Source organism: Sturnira hondurensis, unplaced genomic scaffold (genome assembly GCF_014824575.4).
Source record: "Sturnira hondurensis isolate 20B ecotype Veracruz unplaced genomic scaffold, ASM1482457v3 Scaffold0000880, whole genome shotgun sequence".
NCBI lineage: Eukaryota > Metazoa > Chordata > Mammalia > Chiroptera > Phyllostomidae > Sturnira > Sturnira hondurensis.
Genome location: NW_028073511.1, coordinates 2,342,564 through 2,370,300, shown reverse-complemented (window position 1 = coordinate 2,370,300; position 27,737 = coordinate 2,342,564). Strand labels below are relative to the sequence as shown.

The 27,737-nt window shown below is 39.7% G+C and overlaps 1 protein-coding gene across 8 annotated transcripts; it reads right to left on the bottom strand.

The window, feature by feature from the left end:
- Positions 1 to 157: 157 nt before the first annotated feature.
- Positions 158 to 27,688, bottom strand: NFYA (nuclear transcription factor Y subunit alpha). Of its 8 annotated transcripts, none has more exons than XM_037052166.1 (10): positions 27,600 to 27,688; positions 21,115 to 21,262; positions 19,492 to 19,578; positions 16,591 to 16,737; positions 10,420 to 10,551; positions 10,124 to 10,229; positions 8,622 to 8,788; positions 7,340 to 7,513; positions 6,433 to 6,534; positions 158 to 739 (listed from the first exon to the last, which is right to left on the bottom strand). In XM_037052166.1, the coding sequence occupies exons 2-10, from the start codon at positions 21,187 to 21,189 to the stop codon at positions 686 to 688; spliced, it is 1,044 nt and encodes a 347-aa protein (XP_036908061.1). In that variant the 5' UTR covers positions 21,190 to 21,262; positions 27,600 to 27,688; the 3' UTR covers positions 158 to 685. The 8 variants fall into 8 exon arrangements, with proteins under 8 accessions (XP_036908061.1, XP_036908093.1, XP_036908087.1 ...); XM_037052198.1 differs by having other exon boundaries at positions 8,622 to 8,770; XM_037052192.1 differs by having other exon boundaries at positions 19,495 to 19,578.
- Positions 27,689 to 27,737: the final 49 nt, after the last annotated feature.

Genomic DNA, 27,737 nt, shown 5'->3' with positions numbered 1-27,737 from the left:
AATTGGTCAAAGCTAAAAAAGATTCAGCAATCACTATTTTTAGTGCTTGATTCTTTTATCATTCTATCCCCAGAATTAGCTTTTTCTTGGCTGGAGTCCAAAAACACCAACCTATCATCTGGGTAGACAGAGATTGTTGTTATTACCACAGATTAGATGAATGTATCTCAGAGAATTTATTATTTCTATATTATGAGATGGAACTTCCTCACCTGGAAGTCATCTCTGAATACAAAGTGTCCATTTACTTAGCCTGAGATCCCTCACCAGAGGGATGGATGGTGTTTAGATTCCATGGGAAGGAGTGGGCTCCAGCTTCCCTGAATTCAGTTTAGCTTGAGAAGGTTATTCTCCTCTGCTGAGATAGTTGGCTGGCTTCACCAACTTAAGTGCTGTGTGTGGTACTGCTGGGCTGGCACGAGTCCCTTGCATCATCCTAATCCGTGAAATGCCAATGTCATCAACAGTCTCAAACAGGTCCTGACTGAAGGGGTGAGAAAGGCTTGCCACTTCAATTTGCCAGACATTGCTGCAATTATAATACTGAGCCACTTATTAAAAACTAAGTGGGTTTCTGTCCCATAAAAAGGGCAGAATGTGATCATCAGTGTCCCATTGGAAGAACTGATCAATTTCCTGGCGCAACGGCGAAGAACATGACCTCGATCAGGCCCACCACATGGGGTTAGGACACTCGGATGATCTGTGTCATGGCTTCTTCATCTGCTTGGTTTGGATCCTAGAGACAAAGCATAACAATGAGGAAAGTTCTTTACAAAAGCAACAGAAACTTGAGGCCCCCACCACTTTAACACCAAGCACATAGATACAGTTTTGCCAAGTAAACCAAAGGCCTATGCACAAGCCTGAATACATGGATTAAAATGCAGCTCCTTTAGGAACCAAAGGGACAATAAACCTTATTCTTAAAAAAATTTTTTTAAAATTTACTTTTAGAGAGAGAGATGAAGGGAAGGAGAAAGAGAGTGACATAAACATCAATGTGTAGTAGCTTCTCACATGCCCCTTGTTGGGGACCTGGTCTGCAACCCAGGAATATATATGTCCCAAGTGGGAATCAAACCAGCGACCCTTTGGTTCACAGGCCAGCACTTAATCCACTGGGCCATTCCAGCCATAGCAACCTTATTCTTAAAAGGATTAAAAATGTGGCCTGGCACTCCATTACTAAACACTCCAGAGTGGATAGCACACTTGTGTTGTGTTGTACCATAATGTTTAAGGTTCCTTAGACGTGGCTAAGCAAAAGACCAAGAGAAGCTATTATCATGCTGCATTTTTGTGTCATTTCTGATCATTATATTTAAATGCTGAGCACTTAGCAGAGGTTAAGTGACATTGGAATTTATTTACTTTAATACATTCACTTTGTTAAAAGGTTATAGTGTAGCCTAAAGGTCATAGACAAACCTGATGCCCAGATGGGAAAACTGATTTACTAGGACTAGAGTCAAAATGTCAGGAACCCAGCAAGAACCAACTCCTAAATCTCTTGGTACCCACTTAATATTCTTGCCACTAAACTCTGCCTGCTCTCTCTTACTTAAAACTTGCAGTGTTAAGACAAGATTTGTCTGTGGAATCTTTTTGCAACTCTCCACAATAACTCATCTTCAGTTCTTCCACACCAAAGCTCTAAAGCCTGAATTGGCATGATCCAAGGAGTAGATAAAAAAAAAACAGCATTTACTGAGCTCTCACCATGCACTAGGCTAAGTAGGTGCCTAATGTGACTTACTGCATGAAATTCCCACAATATTCCTGTGAAATAACAACAGTATCTACTTTAAGGTGAATTAAGGCTAAAAGAGGCTAAGTAACTTGACTGAGGTCATATTGTTAGTTCATGGAATTAGGAGAAATCCTGGCACAATGCCCATAGCTGGCATCTCTACATCTATATCCTGCAGGAAAAAGTAATGAGAAAGGAGAGTAGGAATTATTACAGGTAGTGATTAACAGCACAGAAGGAATTAGTGTTCATGTGTGGGTACACTGAGAAATCCCACTGTGACTATTGAGAGGCATGATGAAGAGCAATAGCTTAGATGTCACACAGAAATAGTTTGAGATCTGATGCAGTAAGAAATGAGAAACTGGCACGCATCCTTGAGCAGGGGCCTGACATCAATTAAAAGCATTCTCTTATAAAGACCAGTATGACAGTAGTACAGGTAGGATGTGACAGTCATACAGAATGAAGTGTCAGTAAATGCGAGGAATCCATTAGTTCAACCAACATTTACTGAGTGTTCGTTTTGGATGGGGCATTAAACTAAAAGTAAACAAGAATCCTCTACTCTTTACACAGCTGATAGCCTAGTGAAGGAGACAACCACTACACAATTATACAAATAAAACACTTCAATTATTATTACACTGACTGGGTAGATGAACATGTCACTTGTTGAGATGAGTGGTTGGGGCATTAAAAAAAAAAAACAAGAGTTTTGGACTTCCACCAAGATGGAGGTGTAGGTAGAAACACTGCCTTCTCCCACAACCAAGTTTGAATACAACAAAGGTTTGGAGAACAAAGACGCAGCCAAAGAACAGAAAATTGAACTATATGGAAGTCCAACAACAACGAACCGTTCTACTGGATGGGTAAGAGGGGCGGAGCCAGCAGTGGAGCAGGGTCAGGCAGAAAGGATCCTCCGACCTCAGGCGCCCAGGCATCGGGGTAGCACTGGTGGACCCAGTGAGGACTTGGGACGGCGGGAGTGAGAAGTGAGATGGACCGCACAGCCCCCAGCAACGAACCCAGCAGCCGCTGAACACGGTCGCACATTCGCGAGCAGTGGGACAAATCGCATGGCCCTTGGTGGCGGCGGGAGGAAGCAAAGGGTGCTGCCATTGCCTTCCTTTGGCCCCACCCCCACATACAGCATCACAACCCAGCGACTGGGTCGCCCGGCCCTGGTGAACACCTAGGGCTCCGATCCTGCTACTTAACAGGCACGAACAGCCCAAAATATGGCTCAAGAACTCTAAGCCCCAGAGCCCATAACTCTAAGCGACCAGGAAATAGCGAAACTCTCAGATGCACAATTCAAGACACTGGTGATCAGGATGCTCACAGAACTGGTTGATTATAGTCACAAATTAGAAGAACATATGAAGGCTAAACTAATTGAAATGAAGGGAAATGCACAGGAAACCAATAGTGATGGAAAGGAAACTGGGACTCAAATCAAGGGGGGTGGACCAGAAGAAAGAAAGAAATGACTAAACAAGAAAAAGTAAAGTTACAAGAATTCAAAAAAATGAGGAGAGGATTAGGAACCTCCAGGACATGTTTAAACGTTCCAACATCTGAATTACAGGGGTACCAGAAGGGAAAAAGAAACAGCCATGAGTGGAAAATTTATTTGAACAAATAATAAAGGAGAACTTCCCCTGTCTGGCAAAGGAGATAGACTTCCAGGAAATCCAGGAAGCTCAGAGAGTGCCAAAAAAGTTGGACCCAAGAAGGAACACACCAAGGCACATCATAATTACATTAGCCAAGATTAAAATGAAGGAGAGAATCCTAGAAGCAGCAAGAGAAAAGGGGACAGTCACCTACAAAGGAGTTCCCATCAGACTGTCAGCGGATTTCTCAAAAGAGACCTTACAGGCAAGGAGGAGCTGGAAAGAAGTATTTCAAGTCATGAAATCCAAAGACCTCCATCCAAGATTGCTCTATCCAGCAAAGCTTTCATTTAGAATGGAAGGGCAGATAAAGTGCTTCTCAGATAAAATCAAATCAAGGAGTTCATCATCACTAAGCCCTTATTATATGAAATGCTAAAGGGACTTATCTAAGAAAAAGAAGATAAAAATATGAACAGTGAAAGGACAGCAAACTCACAGTTATTAACAACCACACCTAAAACAAAAGCAAACCAAGAGGACAGCTAGATCAGGAGCGGAACCATAGAAATGGAGATCACATGGAGGGTTAGCAACAGGGGAGTGGGAGAAGGAGAAGGGGGGAGAAGATACAGAAAATAAGTAGCATAGATGGTAGGTAAAAAATAGGGAGGAGGGCAAGAATAGTAGGGGAAATATAGAATCTAAAGAACTTGAGACACGTGGTTATAAACTAAAGGGGGGAAGGGTTGGGGAGGGGATGTATAGGGTAGAGGGGAATAAAGGGAGGAATAGAACAACTGTAATGGTATAATCAATAAAATATGTTTAATAAATAAATAAATAAATAAAAATTAAAAAATCAAGAGGTTTATTTTGGATATATTGACTCAGAAATGCCAATAAAATAAAATCAGTGGAATTAGATTAAGGACCAATATAATACAGCAGTTACAGAATAAGTTCTGGAATTATGAGGTCTGTCCAGAAAGCATCTAGCCATGTAATACGAAAAACAAATGCTTATTGAAGAAGATATAAGATACAAGAAACACTGTACACAGGACAATGATGTCTCAGTCCCCTTCAAAGCAGGCACTTTCGGACCTCACATAGTTCTCTCCGTGTCTCTTCCACTATTCAAAACACTCTGCAAAATCCTCTGTTGGAATGGCCATCAGCTGCTGTGTTGTAGTTTCCTGAATCTCATCAATGGTCTGAAATCTTTTCCCTTTCAAAGGTGATTTTAATTTTGGGAAAAGGCAGAAGTTGCAAAGTGCCAAATCTGTTTTGTAGGAAGGCTGAGCCGGTCGGGGTGCAGGGCAGACTGACCAGGGTCGCACATTCGCGCACAGTGAGACGGACCACGTGGGCCCCAGGGGGGGAACCCAGTGGTGGAGGGCTGACAGCGGTGGCGCACTCGCGTGCAGTGGAACGAGAGGCGTGGGCCTAGTGACGGTGGTGGCTGCGGTGACGGTGGGGGTCGCAGCAGCAGGCGGCAGAGGGAAGCCATTGTCCCTCTTTGACCCCACCCCCACATACAGCGTCACAACCCAGAGACTGAGTTGCCCTGCTCTGGTGAAAACCTAGGGCTCCGATCCTGCTACTTAACAGGTACGAACAGCCCAAAAGATGGCGCAAGAAGAACTCAAAGTCCCAGAGCCAATAACTCTAAGCGACCAACAGATTGCCAGCCTCTCAGAAGCCCAATTTAAGACACTATTTATCAGGATGCTCACAGAATTGGTAGAGTACAGTCACAAATTAGAGGAACATATGAAGGCTAAACTAATTGAAATGAAGGGAGATGTCCAGGAAACCAACAGCGATGGAAAGGAAACTGGGACTCAAATCAATGGAATGGACCAGAAGGAAGAACGAAACATCTGACCAGAAAGAAATGAAGAAATGAGGATTCAAAACAATGAGGAGAGGCTCAGGAACCTCCAGGACATCTCTAAACGTTCCAACATCCGAATTATAGGGGTACCAGAAGGGGGAAAGAAACAGCCATGAGTGGAAAACATATTTGAACAAATAATAAAGGAGAACTTCCCCAGTCTGGCAAAGGAAATAGACTTCCAGGAAATCCAGGAAGCTCAGAGAGTGCCAAAGAAGTTGGACCCAAGAAGGAACACACCAAGGCACATCATAATTACATTAGCCAAGACCAAAATGAAGGAGAGAATCCTAGAAGCATCAAGGGATAAGGGGACAGTCACCTACAAAGGAGTACCCATCAGACTGTCAGCGGATTTCTCAAAAGAGACCTTACAGGCAAGAAGGGGCTGGAAAGAAGTATTCCAAGTCATGAAATCCAAAGACCTACAGCCAAGATTGCTTTATCCAGCAAAACTTTCATTTAGAATGGAAGGACAGATAAAGAGCTTCTCAGATAAGGTCAAGTTCAAGGAGTTCATCATCACCAAGCCCTTATTATATGAAATGCTAAAGGGACTTATATAAGAAAAAGATGATGAAAAATAGGAACAGTGAAAGGACAGCAAACTCACAGTTATTAACAACCACACCTAAAACAAAAACAAACTAAGCAAAAACTAGAACAGGAACAGAACCACAGAAATGGAGATCACATGGAGGGTTAGAAACAGGGGAGTGGGAGGAGGAGAAGAGGGGAGAAGGCACAGAAAATAGCATAGAGGGTAGGTAGAAAATAGATAGGGGGGAGGGCGAGAATAGTGGGGGGAATATAGAATCTAAAGAAATTGAGACATGTAGTTATAAACTAAGGGGGGGGAGAATAGTGGGGGAGGGAGTGTGCGGGTGGAGGGGAATGAAGGGGGGGAATAGAACAACTGTAATGGTATAATCAATAAAATATATTTAAAAAAAAGAAAATTAATGTTAATAACTGGCAAAGATGGGGAGAAAGGCCACTGGGTAAAGACTTTTAGTACTTTAAGTTGAAGGTACACAATGTTGCATTCAATTTAAAGAATATGATTAGTCCTTAGTGTCAAAATAGCAGAGGACAAGGCCAAGGCTTGCACCCGAGAAAATACAAAGTAATAAGAATGAAAGGTGTAAGTCCCTTACCTGCATATGAGGACTATCTTTTTCCTTTGGAGAGAAAAATCGCCCACCTTCACCACGCTTCCGTGCCATTGCATGACGGTGCCGGGACTCATGCAGGTATTTCTAAACCAAGAGAAATAAAACCATTTAACTACTAGCAGCATAGTTATCTAATACAGATTCCAAATTTAATAGTTTAGAAAAGCAGTGATCAAAGCCACCAGGGGTAATTATGACTTTGAAGTATGAAGAAAGCTTTGGGGAAAAAAATGAGATAGCTGCTAACTATATATAACTACCATAAAACTGTGAATGTTACATGAATAGTAATAATAATAATAATAATAATAGACTCCTCAATGTTTTCATGGAAATCACTACCTTCCTCCCAATACACATATCTTCTTCTTCACTTTAACAGACCAAATTTTAGTTGGGCAAATGGTTACTCAGTAAAAACACTGTAGTTCCTACCACTATTGACAGGTAAGTGTGCCCATGTAATTAAATATTTGCTAATGAGATACATAAAACTTCCTGAAAGTTTTCTTGAAAGAGAGCTGCCGTTTCTATTCCACTTGCTCCTAGGCTAGAGCATAAGCAGCTATCCGGGACTACAACGAACTCACTAAGAATATTAGATAGAAAAGAACAGAATAGGAAAATGGGTATTGAGGACTGTGGAAATGTGCTACTAGCCCAAGAAAATTTATTTCTGGACTTCTTTTATGTAAGAAAAAAAATTTGTTTAAGCCAGTGTTATTTTGTTTTTATATTTGCTGCATATAGTAATAGCAAATACTAACTAGCTTTCCACCTTTAATTGTTTTAGAAGGTACTCAAGGAAACAAACCATATAAAAGGTAATTAATTCCCAAAGCAGAACCCTGGTATTCTTTTCCTACAGGCTTCCCAATGGTACCCGTACCCTTCTTTCCTTTGGAATTTTCCCTTCTGCCTCCAGTTTGGCCCGAGCTTGCCTCCTCTTAAGTATGCGATGGTACTGTTTGGCATTCACATAGAGAGGCTCTTCTTCAAGCATCTCCGCTCCAGGTAGAGGGATCCTTTGGATAGCAGGCACAGAGCCAGCGCCAGGCACCATCTGTGTGAAGAGAACACCAGTTTATTAAGTAGTTACATGAAGTATGGACATAGGAAACAGTTTCTTAATCCCTATTAATCTATTTTCTTCTGAATGCTACCAAGAGTAGCTTTTACATGGCATTCAGTTCAACACATTTCCTGCAGAAGAATTATACTAAATGCATTTAAACAAACATTACACATAATTGTTGCAGGGGGCCCAGGAGCTAAGAAATGATATAACCTGGTCCAAATTCTTGTCCATACATGACTCCCATTTTCTAGGAATATCTGCTGCCGCCTAATGTCCAGAACAATAATAAGACAATAAAACAGTATGAAGAAAAATAGGTACAAGTTTATTACATGCTACCCAAAGTTTATAATTATACAGCTAATTGAATTAAGTTACTAATGATTCTAATTTTTCAAAGCAAACAAAACAAAATACTGTACTGTATGTATGAAGAAACAAGTCTCTTTTGTCTCACTCCCTCCCCAACTATAATGACTTTGAGTGTCTGCATTGTTTCTTCCAGTAGTTTCCTCTACCTCTGGGTAAGCTTCTACTACTCAATTCTTAACTTACTCATTTTTGGTACCATGTACTGACATCCTATTTTGATAGATGAGGATTTATCTTTCACACACACCACCCAACCCTCCTCCCCTATCTTCCCAATATATTTATGTCACACATTTTTTGCTTTTTCTGATACAATCTTTCTAATTTTTAGTTTATTTCTTGTTTCATCCTAGGAACAATGTATTTTCCAATTGCCAAAGATCAGTAGTCTAATTGTCCCTTCATTATTTGAATTCTGAATAAGATCACATAAAAGCAGACATTTACATCTGTTTAACCACTACTGTATCTCTAACACTGAGAATAATGCTTGGAATGCAGAAGGTCCTCAGAATAAATTATGGTTGGCTGTAATGTTTATTGTAAAAGTGGATGTCCGAAAGTACCTTAAGGATCAATTTCAGTTCCAAGAGGTTGACATTATAAACAAATTTTATAGCAGACATCAAAATGCCAGTTCAAGAGTTTCTCAAAGACAAAGAGATATACAGAAACGTAAATTAGAGATGAGAACAGTGAGCTGAAGAATCAATATTCTTACCATGACCATCCCTCCTGAATTGACCACATTGCCTGCCACTGGTAGTGTCACAGTGACAGTCCCTTGTCCACTGCTGGTTGTATTGGTGTTGGCTCCTGTCTGAACAATCTGTGCTCCTGCCAAACTGGCTGCTGGGATGGTGATCATGCCTGAAACAGGGACTGTAACTTTAAGAAAATAAAGCAAAAAAACAGGCACACAGAAAGAAGGGAACATAGTTAGTCCCTCTTCTATCTGGCACACACTCATTCACCCCGGAAAAACATAATAAACAGCACAAGGTGAGGGGGAAAAAGCACGCACTCACTCTGCCTGGTCTACTATATAAAATCCATATAATCACAATCTCTGAAATTCTATTAACTATTTGGGTTCTAGCTCTAAATAAATCTATCCTTAAAATGGATACTTTCTGGGCATTTCAATAAGTTTTCAGTGGGTGGTGAGGCAGTTTGGAGGCCTCCCCCTTTCATGGGTTGGTCTTACTATAGCTATGCTCACTATTTTTGTACATAGGTACAATCTGCTTCAGGATGGAGATTTTACAAACTTATAGACTGTTCCTCCTAACTGACAATGAACCAGTCAGTTGCAGGTCTAAAACTTAAATTAAATCAAGCATTCCAAGTCCCCAAACTATCAACAGCAGCACCTGAAGAGGTATCCACCATCGTTCTCTTGAGCTCCTGCCAGTGCTCAGTCTAGTTCAGGCCCTCTCCGGAGCCATGAGAGTGCACTTTCACTGCACTCACTCGATCCTGGGTACTGCTAAGTTTTGATCACAAGTCAAACCTGTAGTCATGGAATCTGAGACGTCCTTTTTAGATTTAACTATGACAAATGCTTCCAAAAACTCTTCTGTTCAGTTTGAGCTGTCTCCTCCTCTGTCTGAAGTACATTCTCCTCTCAAGCCGTATTTCATCTCTCCCTTCTTTATGCATCATCTAGTCCTAGAACACACACTGTATTTGTTTATATGTTGCCTCCTTTATTAGACTACAGACTGTTGAGATGAAAGCTCTTCTTTCTTAGCAAGGTTCTACATACATAGTAGGCACATGTCAAGTATTTTTTGGAATAAATTATGAATGAAGTGGCCCTGAAAAAATACACCTAAGCAGCAACAGTATGTCAAATGCCAAGGTGACTTCTGATCCATGTTTCCCTCTATCAACAAAGAAACTCCTATTTCCAATCTTCCTATTTAAAAATATTTCTTCCTAGAAAAGATCAAAAGCTTACATAATCCTTAGGACTAGTCTTTTAACAACCACTGTAGGAACTCCTATAAATGGAATCGATGTTGGTCATGTAGTGGTTACAAGGAACCAACAATCAGTGGAGACAAGGAACCAACAATCAATGTAAACTTGAAGTTTTACCTTCTTGTTCAAGAATGTGTCACATAGAGGTCACCATGAAATTTCTGAAGCATCACTGCTCAAGGGATGAAAAAGATGCCCCTCCCTCTAAAGCAGACTGAAATGAATGGGCACACTCACCTTGCTGGAGAATGGTGCCGTCCGCATTAACTGGCTGATAGACGATGGTCTGCCCTTCAGCAGTCTGTGCTACCTGCTGCCCCTGGACAGCAATCTGTTGTTGTGTCTGTAGCAAATAAATCATGACACAATTTACCAGATTCTAAGACATCACATGCAAAAAAGACCATGTCTTTTTCTTGAAACATATTTTTGATAGTTTCCCCCCATTTCTACTGCATGTGAAATAGTAGGCTGAGCTGTCTGAGCCTTACAAATCAGCTATGCTCCCGTGATCACAGAACTAGTGGAATTACCTGAGTCTGGCCTGCCGTGACAGCGGTCTGGGGCTGCTGGATGATGATCTGCTGAGTTTGGCCCTGCTGGCCCTGTACCTGCACAGCCTGCCCACCCTGGATCTGGATCTGTCCAGGAGGAACCAACTGTATCTGTGGAAGCCAACCCAAAGAAAGATTAGTACTCTGCTGACACTGGCCTCTTTTGGCCCCGGAGTGTTAGTTACCCAAATTCCTCCAGAGTGGAAAGTGCTCTGACGAGGGGGAAAAGGCAGAAGTCTTGTTCTGCTCTTATTTGTGAGAGATTAGCATGTTTTCCACTCATAAAACAATAGGGGGAATTTTGACTACTGTCTGGATGATATTAAAGAATTGATGTTAGTTTTTAAAAGACAACGCTGGCACGATCACGTTTTTTTTAACCAGGTTTATTTAAAAATACGTTTTGAAGTATTTCTTACAGATGAAATATTTCATATAGTCAAAATAATTCTTGAGAAAGTAGGTAAATGCGAAACCAGAAAGACTGATTATGTATTGATAACTGTTGAAGATAGGTATGGTGATTAATCATACCATTCTCATTTTTGTCTAAGTTTTTTATTATAAAATGTTGAAAAACAATAAATCACTAATAAAACTGGTGACATTCCTTATAGAGCATATTTTATAAATTTTATATAAATGGCACCATATTGTTTCTTATTTTATTTTTTAAATATAATTTATTATTTTTTAGTCAACATTGTTTTCAAGATATAGCTGGTTTAAATAGAACTAGTTCATTCATTTCACTTGATGAAAAGTATCATGTTAGATAATCGTACTATAATACATTCATCCATTCCTGGTAACATTTGGGTTTAGTAATATCTGTGGTGTGGCATCCTCTAGGGATCCTGGAACATGTCCCCCATGAATAAGGGGGACTACTATAGTTGTCAGTTTTTCAGAAAAAGGTCTTTAAGAAATCCTTTCTCTACCCCATAGCATAAAGAAAAATTCTTCTGTAATGAGAATCTAGAAGTTTCCCAGTAGGCTTTTCTTACATTTAGGTATTTAATTTACTAACAAGTTATTATTATTATTTTTAATTCTCACCTAAAGATATGTTTATTGATTGTAGAGGTGGGGGAGGGAAGGAAGGAGGGACAGAGAGAAACAGAGAAAGAAACATTGATTGGCTGCCTCACACATATGCCCTGACCAGGGATCGAACCTGCAACCTTCTGGTGTATGGGACGATGCTCCAACACAGCCACCCAAGCAGGGCAATCTAACAAGTAGTTTTGTGTCTACTCTGAGGTAGAGATTTTCTTTTTCTGTACCATTCTTTTTTTAAAGAAAAAAAGACAGTTCATATACATTATATTAGTTTCAGGTGTACAACACAATGATTTGACAGGAGTATATACTGTATGAAGTAATCACCACAAGTCAACCTAGTAATTGTCTGTCACCATAATGTTATTGTGATATTGACTGTATTTCCTAGGCCATACATTACATACTCATGACTTATTTTATAACTTAGTTTGTAATTCTCAACCCTCTTCATGTTTTTTGTCCTTCCCCTGCTGCCTTCTTTTAATAACCATCAGTTTGTTCTCTGTGCTTATCTTTTTGTTTTTTTAGATTCCACATATAACTGAAATCCTACTTGTCTTTCTGACTTATTTCACTTGCATAATACCCTCTAAGTCCATCGTGTTACATGTATATCATTCTAAACCCACTACTTCATTATTATTTTATATTATTTTTCAATATTCTTCAATCTATTTCTTGACTCTCTATTCCAGTTCCATTGTTTATATCAAGCCTGGGATCTTCACCTAAAATTGTATGCAAAATTTTCCATGTATCTGGACATCTACACCTTTTTCTAAGTGGGCATGGGGTCTCAATGGAATTCTAAAATAGAGAAAGTAGTATAAAAAAGCTTAAAAAGTATTCTCCTAAAATAAATGGTTATTCAAAAACAATAATGAGACACAATCTCTTATAAAGAAAATTGGTATCTTAACTATTCTAAGAAAGGCTATGGAATCTTACCTAGAGCCTTATATATATCACAAAAAACAATTTTACCAAGATGGTTTGATTAGTTACAGTCCTGCTCAGAGGAAGGAGAATATAATAAATCACCCTGTCACAGACTCTTGGAGTCAAATAAATAAATACAAACATATTAATTAATCAAATCCCATAAAATCATAGAATTTAGAGCTGAAATAAACCCTTGAAATCACTTGATATAAACTGCATTTTCAGATGAGAAAACTGACAATCAAATGACTTGGCCAAGATCCAAAAGCTTGTCTAATGGCAGACCTGGGAATGAAAGGTCAGGTCACTGTACCCCAAGCACACTGTCGCAAGCACTGTATCACACTGTCTCCATTCAAGAGTGAAAAGGCAGGAATGACAAGGGAGGGCCAAAGAGAAGACAATGAGAGGAATAACAGAAATTAAATAGCAGTATAAAAGAGAGTAAAGCACACATACTGAAAATATATTTAAAGCCTCGTACACGCATTCATGGAAAAATGTGGAAACTATTTCTAATCCTAATCACAACTCTATTGTGGCAAAAATACGCCAACAGCTTTAATTCTCCTACCCCTTACCCAAGCAATGCCTCCACTCCAAAGAAACTCCCCTAAGAATTAATTCAACTGCAAAATAAAACTATCATGCTCAAATAAATTTGTAGTAACCTTGCCTATAAAAGCAAAAATAAATACATAAATGAAAAAAATCTTAAATATACTTTTTAAGTTGCAAATTCTGATTCTTCAAATTGACCGTTATGAAGGAATTTAAAATAAGAAAATTAGCCCTAGCTGGTGAGGCTCAGTGGACTTAGTGCTGGCCTGTGAACCAAAGGGTTGCCAGTTTGATTCCCAGTCAGGGCACATGCCTGGGTTGAGGGCTGGGTCCCCAGTTGGGGGTGTGCCAATAGGCAACGGATCCATGTATCTATACCACACTAATGCTTCTCTCCCTCTCCCCCCCTCTAAAAATATATATAAATAAAATCTAAAAAATAAATAAACTTAAAAATATTAGGTGGAAATACAGTAAATTAAAAACAACAACAACAAAAAAACACAACCACATGAATGGTACAACCAGGCTCAAAAAGTGTGCATAAAAACAAACTCCAAGAAAAAAGAGTGGGGCAGGAATTTATAAATTAAAAATTTTCAAAGGACATTTTATCCAATTTCCATGTGTGAACATTACTGGAGTCTTGGTTAGTACTTTGCAAGTTAATTGTATTACCCGTCTATTTGCATATCTGTTTGAAGTTGTCACAGAAAATGAAGGTTGAAAAAAAGTATGCATAAAAACTACGAGAATATGGAAAACTTAAATGTTTGATTTGTTAACCTACTTTTTGTTCATTTTCTTTTCCTAATTTTCTGAGAGATACCATTCATTTTTTTAAAAATTAAGTATTTAAGGTTATAAATTTTGCTCCAAATATAGTATTAGGTGTGTGTGATGGATATGAACTGAAATATTATTTTCACTACTTGCTGGATAACTCAATTATTAATTACATGGAAAGAAAATAGTAACATTTCTGAGCAAAAACAAAAACTCCAAAACAGACTGTAAATTCCCTTCCTCCCTGACTAGAAATGCCAACATAGGTCACCCAATGAATTTTTTTCATTAAACTAGATTCCCATGTTTTTACTCTTTACATTGATTCAAAATTATGCCTAATGTAGTCCTTACCAAAGATGTACAGTTTCAGTCTATTCCTTCTTTATCAGGGGTACTTATACATGTGAAATATTGACTAAATGCACATAGAAGGCAGGAAGCAATTAAATGCAACAGTACCAACTGTCAAACAGTTAGTAATAAATTATTCTTTTAAAATATATTTTATTGATTATGCCATTACAGTCATCCCATTTCCCCTCCCTCATTCCCCTCCACCCTGCACACCCCGTACCACCCACCTTCTCCCACTTTAGATCATGTCCATGTGTCATAAGTTCTATAGCTTCTACATTTCCTACACTACTCTTGCCCTCCCCTTTTCTCCCCACCGTCTATGCTACTTATTCTCTGAATCTGTATTTATTTAATTTTTTTTCTTTTGCTTAGTTATAATTTTTATGAAATGCATTGGGGTAACATTAGTTAGTAATATTATTATAGCTCTGGCTGGTGTAGCTCATTGGATTGAGAGTGGACTGCGAACCAAAGGGTCACTGGTTCAATTCCCAGTCAGGGCACATGCCTGGGTTGCAGGCTGGGTCCCCAGTAGGGGATGTGCGAGAGGCAACCACACATTGATATTTCTCTCCCTCTCTTTCTCCCTCCCTTCCCCCTCTTTAAAAATAAATAAATAAAAATCTTTTTTTTTTTAAAAAAAAGCTTACCTTGTCAAACAAAATGAGGACAAAAAATAAAAATATTTTAAACTTTTAAAATATATTTTAATGATTATGCCATTACAGTTGTCCCATTTACCCCCCTTCATCCCCCTCCCCCCTTTAGTTCATGTCCATGTGTCACAAGTTCTTTAGCTTCTACATTTCCTGTACTATTCTTGCCCCACCCCATTTATGTTCTACCTACCGTCTATGCTACTTATTCTCTGTACCTTCTCCTCCTCCCACTCCCATTGCTAACCATTCATGTATTCTCCATTTCTGTGGCTCCGCTCCTGATCTAGCTGTCCTCTTAGTTTGCTTTTGTTTTAGGTGTTAATAAAATTTGCTGTCCTTTCACTGTTCAAATTTTTCATCTTCTTTTATTCTTAGATAAGTCCCTTTAACATTTCATATAAGGGCTTGGTGATGATGAACTCCTTGAATTTGACCTTATCTGAGAAGCACTTTATCTGCCCTTCCACTCTAAATAAAAGCTTCGCTGGATAGAGCAATTGGATGTAAGTTTTTGGATTTCATGACTTGGAATATTTCCAGCTCCTTCTTGCCTGTAAGGTCTCTTTTGAGAAATCAGCTGACAGTCTGATAAGAACTCCTTTGTAGGTGATTGTTCCCTTATTTTATGCTGCTTCTAGAATTCTCTCCTTCATTTTAATCTTGGCTAATGTAATTATGGTGTTCCTTGGTGTGTTCCTCCTCTGGTCTACCTTCTTCGGGACTCTGAGCTTTCTGGACTTCCTAGAAGTCTATTTCCTTTGCCAGATTGAGGAAGTTCTCCCTAATTATTTGTTCAAGTAAGTTTTCCACTTGTTGTTCCTCTTCCCGTTCTGGTACCCCTATAAAAATTTGGATGTTGGAACATTTAAAGATGTCCTGGAAGTTCCTAAGCCTCTCGTCATTTTTAAAAAATTCTTATTTCTTCATTCTTTTCTGTTTGGTTGTTTCTTTCTTCCTTCTGGTCCACTCCATTGATTTGAGTCCCAGTTTTGTTTCCATCACTATTGGTCCCCTGAAATGAAGAGTTTTGCTTCATTTCACTTAGTGTAGCCTTCATTTTTTCATCTAATTTGTGACTAAAATCAACCAGTTCTGTGAGCATCCTGATCAGCAGTGTTTTGAACTGTGCACCTGACAGGTTGGCTATCTCTTTGTTGCTTAGAAGTATTGGCTCTGGGGCTTTGAGCTGTTCTTCTGCTTGAGCCATAATGTTTTGGTCTGTTTGTGCCTGTTACATGAGGGGCAGAGCCTTAGGTGTTCACCAGGGCAGGACAACCTGGTTGCTGCGTTGTGACGCTGTATGTGAGGGTGGGGTCAATGGCACTCCTTCTGCGCTCTCTTGGATTTCAGTCCCCTCTGCTGCTTCCCATAAGCTGGCACCTTTTCAATCAGTGCTTTTAGGCTTTATTTCCTGTCGCTGGGGCCCTGGGTTGCACAGTCTGTCTCACTGCCAGTTTTTTTGCCAGGTTTATCTGTGCGCAAATGTGTGTCCAAGGTCAGCCAACCTTGGACACACATTTGTGCACAGATAAACCTGGCACTCCACCTCTCTTACCAGTCTGGATGAATTGTTCGTTATTGTTGAACTTTGGTACAGTTCAATTTTCTGTCTGTTCTGGTTGTGTTTTTGCTTCTAATTCTTTGTTGTCCTTAAATTCTGGTTGAAAGGAGGCACAGTGTGTCCACCTACGCCTCCATCTTGGCTGGAAGTCAATAAATTATTATTTAAAAACCTCTACTGTAACGTTCTGCCTGAACACTTTTTCATACCACTCACCTGCTGCAAACCCTGTGTCCCAGATACAGGTACTTGCATGATGGTTTGACCTTGTCCACTAGGGACAGCCTGGACCATGATGGGTTGGCCAGTTGATGTGATTAACTGGCCTCCACTGACCTGCACCATTAATGGCTGCCCCTGGACCTAGAATAAAATAAAATAAGAACAATGAAATAACTTAAGACACAAAATGGGTTTCACTAAAAGACAATCACTGGAACTATTTTGCTGCCTTGCTAGACAAGTAGGGGAAAAAGGTAGGAGAGGTCCTAAAATAATGTCTCAAGTCCTTGTCCTCAAATTCATTGTTCTTAAAGCATTTACGGTATCTTTGACTAAAGGCCAAGTTGAATGCTTTAAAGTCAGGTATAATGGAGTACATCTAGTCTTTGTAAGTCTCAACACATATAAGGTATTTGTCAACAAATACAGGCTAAATCCACAAGAAGCATTTAATCAAAATGTCAAGACTATTTGTCTTTTTAGACTAATATCCAGCAATGGTCTTTAGTAAGTGCTGAAGAGGAGGCAGTGAGACAGGTAGGTGATGGGGGTGATGATGGTTAAGTACAAATTCTAAATAACCTGCAGGGAATAAATCAAACTGTACCCTGCAATGACTCCAGGAGGCAGGGTAGCAAGCTGCTCTAGAATCTTATGTAGAAGACCCTTTCTTCCCAGTTTCTCAAGAATAAGTGAAATGTACATCCTTTGCCCTCTTCACCTTACTCTGGGAATTCTAGTCTGGTGGTTGTTTAAGGAGCCCACTAGTAAAAACTGTTGAGAAATATTTTCTGGTGGAATTCTTTACACTGGACCCTGCAATGCCTGCAGTTATTTTAACTTTAACAGAAGCAATGACAAATATGCAAATTACACAGAGCATTCCAATATACCCAAAAAAAATCCCCAACTTTCAAGTTCCCATAAACAGAATACTCTAGAAGCCAGGACATTGTAAGTGCTCTGTAACACCTTGAGTCCGAATATAAAAATACCCAATAACTAACAGAATGCTTTCTAGAAGCCAACCTCCGCCCATTTTAAAAGTGAAATGGAATGTTCAACAGAATAGCTAGAAGTCAAAAACTTTCATTTTCATATTCTATCTTTGTTTTGAGAAATTACTTGCAATATTACAAAAATATTTATAAGACTTAAATACTCATTCTTAATGCTAGTGAAAGAATGTTCAAATAAAGTTAATCACAAGATCAATCAGTTATAGGGCAATATAGATATTAAGGAGCTCCTCCCAAGTGTACCAGAATCTCTGGAAATATTCAAACTCCTAGGTTTTGTTAAGCCATTCTTCGAGGAATTCCATTTCAGTATTAAGGATTTTACAATCTGATTCTCATGCTTTCTTTTCCCCTTACCTCTCCACCCCAAATCAAATCCCTTTTGCTACACCAATGTCTGCATGTGCTCTATTAGGAAAGATTTTTTTCCAGAATATTTATAGCATGAATAACTGAAGGAATTACTTAAAATTCTCCAAAATAATAAGACCCTTAAGGAATGGATTCCATTATTTCCATAAAGTATTTCCATTTCTTTCAAATAAAATCTACACAGGTAGGGAATGCAAGTTTTGGGGCACAACTATTAATAATTTTCTGGCTATTCTTTACAACTTCTCCCCTTGTTGACATCTGTAAGTGCACATAATAAACCATTTGGGACTCCAAGGAGCCCACTGTATTTACAACATATAAATGATTACAAAGACACATGCATCAAACAAAAGCCATACAGTTAAGAGCATGTTACATTCCCATTCCACAAGTGGTTAATGACAATATTTTACATATCAATAAGGTGAAGCAAGCGTGAAAAACATGAATTACAAGCTGCTGAACTCTGAGATACAAATATAGGTAGGGAAAACTTACAAGTTCAGGTTCTTTCAGCTAATTTTATGTTCAGAATTGGCTGTATGTCATCAGTACACAGCATGGGTGGCAGATGGGGGGTTGGGCCCAAAAGGTAAAGTAAAACAATGATAATAAGGGGTAGTTAACTATAGAATGTTTAATAGTACTAGTAATCAAGTGAGATGCTGGTTTTACATTCTACATCCAACTTGGAAAGATTTCCACTAAATGGAGAAAAAAATATAAAGCATTCAAGTCTTGATAGTTTCTCAAAAATATGGTAATTTCAGTAAAAGTAACCTGGAGACACAAAAGAGACTAATGCTTCTACCTTAATTTTATGTAGGAGCTGGTCAAACACCAGTGCAATTTAAGATATTTAACTTGGACAACATGTTAGGGGACTGCCTTGTTTAAGTAAGAATTCTTAATAGTGGCTCTAACACCTAAGACCTACTATGGAAAGCAGACCCCACTTGTGTCCAACCTGGAGGGACAGTATAATCTTTGCAGATCTAATAAAGACAGGTCATCTTCTCCCCAGGAGACACTGAAAGGCAGAGGTTAGTAGATTAACAGGATTTAGTCATTAGATAAAACTTGCCAAGTACAATGATTATTTTGTAGCTGACTTGTCCTTTTGTGCAATGAAGCACAATATAGCTTAGCTAATATGCATATTTTCTTCCGTACTATTATAATTCATGAAATTTCACCAGGCAATTTGATACAGTTTGAGCTCTAAATAAATTCTAACGTCACTTGTAACAATTCTTTCCAAGGCATTCCCAAAGAAACACACTAGCCAAATGCTGCTTCCAGAAAATTCATACTAGAATCACTACATGACTTGGCATGAAACGTTAGAAAACTGGCATGTTATAAGCCTCAAAGACAAGTTAGCATCAAAGACATGCAGCTGACTTTGCCACTCCTCCCTAAGATCCTACCACAAACAGCACCAGACATGAGGAAAGGAAAAGTTCATGCAGTGCTTACAGAGAATCAGAGAGGGCACCACTACCTGGAGGGTCTGGACTTGCTGGCCTGAGGCGGATGCCACCTGGGCCTCAGTCTGCAACTGGACAGCAGTGACACCACCCTGCTGCTGAGAACAGGAACAGGAAGAGCTTGAAATGTGTCAGGAAGGAAATCGATAGTTCAAGACAGGAGATCGCCTTACCTCGTACAGTAGAGGGAGTTTCTTTCAACAGCTCCACTCTACACAGGACTTTCAAATTGTACAGACTCCCTACCTGAAGCTGTTTTGTAGAAGGTAGCAGGATTAAAGATATTAGATAAAGATATCTGTCCCTAGAGTGGAATTCGAAACATACTTCCACAACTCAAAAACAGTTGTCATCATTAACACAAAATTTTTAATGCAGACTCTCCCTCTGGAAACAGGGATTTGGTTCTTTTGCCTACAAAGTTATTTTAATGCTCTTTTTATTTCCTCAAATGAGTTCACAAGAACAAAGATTTTAACAGCTTTGAAGCTACAATAAAGAATTTCTGGGGCTCAAATGCAATCATCAGAAAGAAAGAACAAAGCAATCACTGTGAACCAAAATCATTTTCATGAGGTCACTGCTTCCATATCCCCAAACTAAAATTACTTATACTTAGCTGGACTACCTCAGAAGCAATTTTCAAGCTAATTTTTACGTCCTGTAATGGTAAGTTCTAACAGGAAAAAAACTCACCCACCAGGGCATGGGTGTGAACGGAGAGCCCTCTGTGGAATCCCCATTGCAAAGAGAGTAGTCGAGGGAAGCTGCCAGAGCCACAGCAGGTGTACAAAAGGAAGTGGAGCAAAGGAGTTTAATTAATCTCTTTATCAAGAGTAGCTCCTCCTTCCCTGGATCATTAGACAAGACAACCCACCATCAAAACTTCCTGTGACCTACCTGCTAACTACTTTTCTGTATTATCTAAACTCCATTTTAGAAACAAAATATTCCCAATCTTAGCCTAAGATTAAATTGATGCCTAATAGTTTCTTTTATTCTACGGAGAAAAACAAGTTTCCCTAAAATCAGATAAAAACATCAGAAAATGTCAGCTCTGTATAAATTAAGAAAGCAGCCCATTTAATTAGTAGTAAACCAGCACCAGGGAATTCCTTTCTACTATGCGCTTACCCAGAAGAGTGGCTATCTAAATACCATCCTCATGGTAAACTAGGACTTTTCAGAGTTAAGTACTGTGGGGCACCAAATCAAAGAGCAGCGAATTTCTTAGACGCTGACTATCTTGGTTTGTACACTGTGGCCAAAGCCTCACACACTAGCTTGATCAAGAAGAAAAACCACCAAATTGAATCCAGAAAAACCCCCAAACTCCAAATTTCCATCTGAAAACAGACTAGGTGTTTTGACTTTTAAAAGGATCAAAGGGGCAATTTACTATTGAACCAGGCTCCCATGAAGATCAAATTCTCAGTAGTCATGAACTGGACACAAGTTTTTTTCTTTCCAGAAAACAGGAGAGAAATCACAAATTCAATCTTCAAAAAGCACTTCAGTACAAGTCATCATACCCATTATTTGTAAGATCTGGTACCTCTCAAATAATATCCCAACTGAGTAGTGCTGTTACCAGCTCCACTGCTGTGATGTTTACAGCAATCTTACTTTCATACCTGCTGCTGAATCTGTCCAGCCTGTACAACAATCTGCTCTGTTGAACTATTGCTGTTCGTTGTATACTGCTCCATGGTCCCTCCAAGTAGAAATTCGGTACACAGTGAGTTTCACTCTGGAGAGTATAGAAGACTGTGAGATGCACTCCTATTCGAAATGTTGAGAAAATAACAAGAGTGGGATTTGTCAATACAGGCCTTGCCAGATGATTAACCTTGATAATTTATCATTGTACTTTGCTATTTCCCATGTTTTAAAAATGTTTTTAGTCACTTCATCGGCAACCTAACCTTTCAATACTAAAAGAGCAACACTTGTACCTTAGGAATATTATGCTGTAATGTCACTTTGTTGCAAGGCTCACGTAACACATTTTTAAGCCTGCACATGTCTGTAGAGAAAAGTTTAATTTATAACACATATTTGTTGCCTGCGACATGTTACTCTAGCTCCCTACTATAGTAAGCAATTTAAAACTCTAGAGTTTATTATTTAGTAAGTAAATTGCTCAATCTGAAGCCAAATGTTTATTTTGTTTACCAAAATCTCCACTAAGTGGAGCTAAGAAAACCCTAGCATAAATTTAGGGTCTTCATTTTAATCCAGAGCTAGAAATAAAAAGGAATTGCCATATATTAATGGCAATAATGATTATTTACAGATTAGATAGGGAACATTTTAAATGGCTACAATTTTCTCTAGAAAGAACTAGTTTTCCCCAGTCTTGAATTTGAATGCTTAATAATAATGCCACTCTTTACTATATGATTTTAACTTTTTATTATAGCAATTTTCAAATATATACAAAAGTAATGATCATTATAATGAACCCCCAGAGCCATCATCCATCTTCAACCATTCTCAACCCATAAGCAACTGTGTGTCTCACGGATCTCAACCACTTTCCACCCACCCCTGGATTTCTTTGAAGCAAATCCCAGGCACCATATTATCCCTGCCAAGTTCACAAATAGTTTAGCATCTATTTCTAAAGAGTAAAGACTCTTTTGTCTTTATCATTCCACCATAATGATATTGTGTCTCTATAATATCACTGATAATATTAATGACTTATTAAATTGATATCAAATAGCTAGTCAATGTCCAAATTTACAATGTCCAAATTCTTATATACTTTAACAACTGAATACTCCTTTTTGAAATAAATACACAATTAGGTAAATTGAAGTGACATTTGAGAACCTTGAATAATGACTTGATTAAAAACTGTAAGGGTAATCCCCTTGGAAATATGGGGGAGGCACAGGTATATAACCAAAATATTGGTTGATAAATATTTTTATATTTAAATATTGTAGATATTTAAATATAAAATATCTACAATGTACATATTTATAAATATGTAGATAAATATTTTTCCTCAATTTTTCTCTAAAACTTTATAAACTCTAAAATTTGAATGATAAAAGTATGTGAGCTAACTAAGTTGCACATTACAGCAGCAAAGCATGGCACCCCTCTCCACAAATACACACATGGTGAATGAGGTTAATCACTCATCAGGTGTCTCAATATTGTGTGAAAGAAGGCAAAATATATTCAAGTGCACATCCAAATATTTAGGAGGAAGTGTACTGACGTCAAAAATGTACTTGAAAATACATTTAAAAATAAGATAGATTGATGAATGAATGGGTGTAAGAATGAACAAATCTCTGAAAAGGAAAGTATGTTATTGTACCATGTTAATGGTAGACTTTGGGTGGTGGGGTACACTGATGTTTATTGTAAAATTATTTTAACTTTACTGTAAGGTTTGAAAATTTTAAAACTAAAATGTTGGAAGAAAAAATTGAACAAAAATTAATTAAGCTTATCATTTACAAGTAAAACAGTATAGATGTATAAGTCATAAATGAGTGACAGGATGACTACGTCATCACAGCATTGTGCATCTGGTCATATGGTCCTCTATTCACTACCATTTGCTCTAATGGAAATACCAAACAAATGTCTAGTTTTCATTTGGATTTACATATATAGGCCAGCCAATAAGCAGCATACAAGATCAAGAACACAAGTAAATTAGATAATTACTTTCTCATTACACACTGACAAAGTGACACTGATCTTTATGTCAGCCTCTTCTGAATTGGTTGACTGAATCAGCTCTAGGAGACAGCAGGAACAGTATAATCAGGTTTTCAACCAGACTAAGTGACTGCCAGGGAAGTAAAAAGTCTCCCCTAAATTCTATCTTGTCTCTAATTGCGGTACACATGATTCATATATACATACCTTTCAAGAACTAAGGGTCACAATACAAAAGAGTACATGTGATTTCATTTATATAAAACTCTGAAAGGCAACAGTAATCTGGAGACAGAAAGCAGATCACTGTTCCCGGGGACTGGAGGGGGGTTGGGGGAGGGGGGGTGGTGAGGGGAGGGAAATTGGGAGGTTGACTGGGACAGAGACCCTGCATCTTTCTGGAGTGATGGAAATGTTTTGGATCTTCACTGTGGTGGTGATTCCATAGGTGTATATATTTGTCATAGTTCATCAAAATGTAAACTTAAAATTACCCTTTGTATCTAAATTATATTTCAATAATCCTCAATGATTTGGAAACAGGATCATGAAGGAATGTCTTCTATATTTCAATACCTCCTCCACCCCAAACCCCCTTACTGTATGAGATTCTTTCCTTGACCATTAATTTCCAGAAATTTGTATCTTAAATAACATAGGAATTACTAATATATAGGTCATTCAGATTTTAACAAATTTATACCATACCGTAACACAAATGCTCCAAATGAAAAACATTTAAACCCACTATACTTTGCAGGGTAAAAAAAAAGAAGGCAGCTTCAAATCTAGTAGCAGTTCTCTCTCACGTTAATATGAAAGTGATTTCGTCTGGAATGCGATATTGCTAATGGTGAGTGCTGTAACACAACTGGCCTCAGTGAAGCCCTACGTTCCGACTACAGTGAGCTTTAGTTAGCACAACTGGAATCCAACCTGACACTGTCTTTCCTTAAGTGCTTCTCTGCCCAAGATTCTGACAAATTAAGTCATCCAGATTTAGTCTGTCTAGTTCTTGCTTCTAACTCAAAAGTTTTGAACTTTTCCCCCCTCACAGTGTGTGTTTATTCTGGCTAACAGAAAAATTCACTTCTTTCCACTTCAAGGCATAGGTCCTGAAATGTAGCTAAGGACTAGGATTGTACATGGATTCACATACATTTTAGAGCTAAAACTTCCAAAAAGTCAACTATAAGTATGTGACAAGCCCTTACAATCACTACATTTGATAATCACTACCAGGTAAAGCCTAGAATAGGCCTTTGAACTTTTCTGACCACAATTCATATTAAGAAAGAACACATTTTATTATAAGTCACTATACACGTTACATTAAAAAAGTAACTGAAATAAAAGTTTCATGAAACTTATCTTTTATAAGATATATACTTTAACATTTTCCAATTCATTACAAAAAAATCACCATCATTAGCCCACTAAGTTGACTCTACAACTGAACAAATGGGTCCTGGTCTTTGATAAAAGACTGTAGAGCTCTCCAGCTTCCTCAGTGTTCAAGGGGTTTCTGGATTTGATTTCCTAATTTGCTTCTTTTTTCCACTAATGATGTACCATGTCCCAGACATTGACCTAAAGGTTTTAGAAATAAAAACTCTGCCAAAGATCCTAACTTCAGAGTCTTTGAGGTTAGTAAAGGAGTAAAAATCTGTTATGGAACTTATGAAAAACAAAGTAATAAGGAAATCTGGAGAACAGATTCTTTTTCCAGCTAGGGATAGATAATTCAAGGAGACTGTAGGAAAAAGTGGCAAGAAAGATTTATATGTGATGAGTGAAGGGGTGGAGTACTCCCAATGAAGAATCAGCATAGAAACAAGGACACAGGCCCCAGCTGGGTAGCTCAGTTGGTCAGCATGTCATTCCCATACATCAGTGTGGTGGGTTTGACCCCCAGTCAGGGTACATACGAGAATCAACCAATGAACACATAAATAAGTGGGACAACAAATTGATGGTTTCTTTCTTTAAAAATCAATAAAGATCAAAAAATAAGGCACAAACATTTCAGCATATGAGCAGCAGACTAAAAGACCCCATATGTCAAGTAAAAGGTAAGAGGCTTGACTCCTGTCTCAAAATTCAAAGCAAAGTTCTTCTGCAGACAGGCAGGAGCTCTAGGTATTTGGCAAAAAAGTAGCCAGACTATAACTGTCTTTTAGAGCAAAATGTTTGCCCCGTCTATAAATGTGGATAATACAAATTAAAGAACACTGGATTAAGAGTTTACTGAAACCTACCAGTTGTATGACCTTAGTAAATATGATTAGAAACACAGGCACCATATACACTAGAGACCTACTCTATATGCTAGGGACTGCACTTGGTGCTTCACACATAAGTAAAAACTTTATTTTTTGTTATTATTTTTTATTTTGAGAGTATGTTTGTTCAATCTTGGGGCAGTGAAGGCAAACGGCAGGCTTGGGGTAGAAGAAGCAACAGGAGAGAGCCTGGGTTATGCTCTGCTTTGGTTACCTAGAAATATTATAGGAAAAAAGCAAGCCACGCTGGGCTGCTGTTAGCTCACTGCAAAGTCAGATAAAAGGGGGCTTTGGAGACAGATTCAGGGGGTAAGTGTGGGATGAGAGGCTGCGTGTTTCAAGTCTCCCGGGAACCCTTAGAATTTAGGAGAGAAAAAAAGTAAAGATGCACATCTGAGAGGGAAGAAAGGCAAGGGCATACTCCAAGGAGCTTGCTAAGTAAAAAATTTTCAAGTCCTAGGGATATCTCCCTTTCTCCCACCACGAAAAGCCACTATTATGGGACAAAACCCCACCAGTCAGAAACTTGTTTTTCCAATCTTATGAAATATTCTTTAAGATGTACAAATGCTTTTATCAACTGGGCTGTCCTGTCCAGCCTAAACTCTTACCCCTACTGCCCACTGCCTTTCTTTTATCTTCCCCGTCAGGGACACAGCACAATCTGGTGCCTCTGTCCAAGTTCTCTCTAAGCAATGCTCTTTCCTGTTAAAAGGAAATCCTATCATCCTGAGGTCAATCTCAAGCATGGCTCTATTAAGCCCCACCCGGGCTGTTGGTAACTCACACATCAGTACCATACTTCACAAAACTGAATTTGGCCCTATTATAGCACTAACCATTAGGTATTGATTAGTTGTTCACCTGTCAATCTCCCCCAGGCAGGGAAGGTTCTTATTTACATCTATCCACTTCCTCCCCATCATATAGACTGATGGTTGTCAACAGATTTCTTATCACCTTAAGAAAAACCCCACAATAAAAAAGTTAATATGGAATTAGAAAGTGTCCTAGAAAAATATAAACCAAGAAATAGTTGAGAAATAAATGAGCCAATGAATCAAACTTGACACGTTCAAAGTTAACACAGAAAGGTGAGAGAAAAACGAATTGTACATTCTCAAGGGAGGGAGAATTCACAAGATGAGCAATGCATAGAACTAACAACATGAAAAAGCAAGTCGTGCAGCCTCCAGGTAAAGGATCGCCAAAAACTTGTAGATTCCAGGTACCAGTGGACTGGTCTTAGCGCCCGGGCAAGAAAGGGGAGACCGCTTGCTTAGACTCCAAGACCGAGGTGTGCGGTTCTGCCTGGCAAGCTGGGCGGGGAGGAGAGGAAATGACGAGCCAAAAGTGGGTGGTAACGGCGCCGGCCCGGGAACCCGGGCTGAGTCTGATGTAAGGAGGGGCCCGGCGGAGCAAGGGGGAATGGGCACACTGGCTCACTCCCAGTTCTCTCTCCGGGGAGACGGCGTGGACGTCCCAGCAGAGCGCCGAGGCGGGGACGGGCCATCCCCAACTCCTCACTGCACCTGGGGCCCTGTGGCCGAGGAACACATCTTTTCCAGGCCTCCCTGCAGACCCAGGAGGACTGCGGACAGACCGACACGGCTCACGGAGGGCTGGGGGACGCTGCGCCCCCCGTCCCCGCCGGTGGGGAGGTTTCCCGTCCCGAGGGTCGGACCACGGAGAGTGCAAAGGCAGACTGTTGGGCATAAATACGAGGCTGGAACGACCAGGAGGAAACTACCGAGGGAGGCGCGTGTGTGTCCGAGTGTAGAGGTATTCGTGGTAGGCAGGCACACCAATCATTCCCGAGCATGAAGCCTGAGAACCTTGGCCGAAGGGTCGGGGGAACCGGGGCACATCCCCAACTGGCACTGGCACCCTGTAGGAATCTGGACCCCAAGGTGCCTGCCCCTGGGGGCGCCATTCCCGCGCGGGGCAGCCCCCTACAGGCCTTGGCCGGGAGTGCCCCGCGGAGCTCGCAGGTTCTCGGCCGGGGTTGCCTGCTACCCCACTCGGCTAGGCTCAGCTCGACTCCCCGGGCTCGACGGGCATCTGGGCCTCTCCTGAGTGGTCAGCGAGACCCGCCAATCGGGGCGCTGGGGCCGGCTCTGGGCCGCTGGATATTGGCTCCTCACACTCACCGTGCCTCGCTCCCCCGGTTCGCTGCCCGCGCTGATTGGCTCCAGTACCGGACTTCGAAACCCAATCAGAGGCTCCAGCCGCCGCTGCCGCCGCCACTGCCGCTGCCTCGCAAAATGGCGAACTTGAACAAAGGGGAA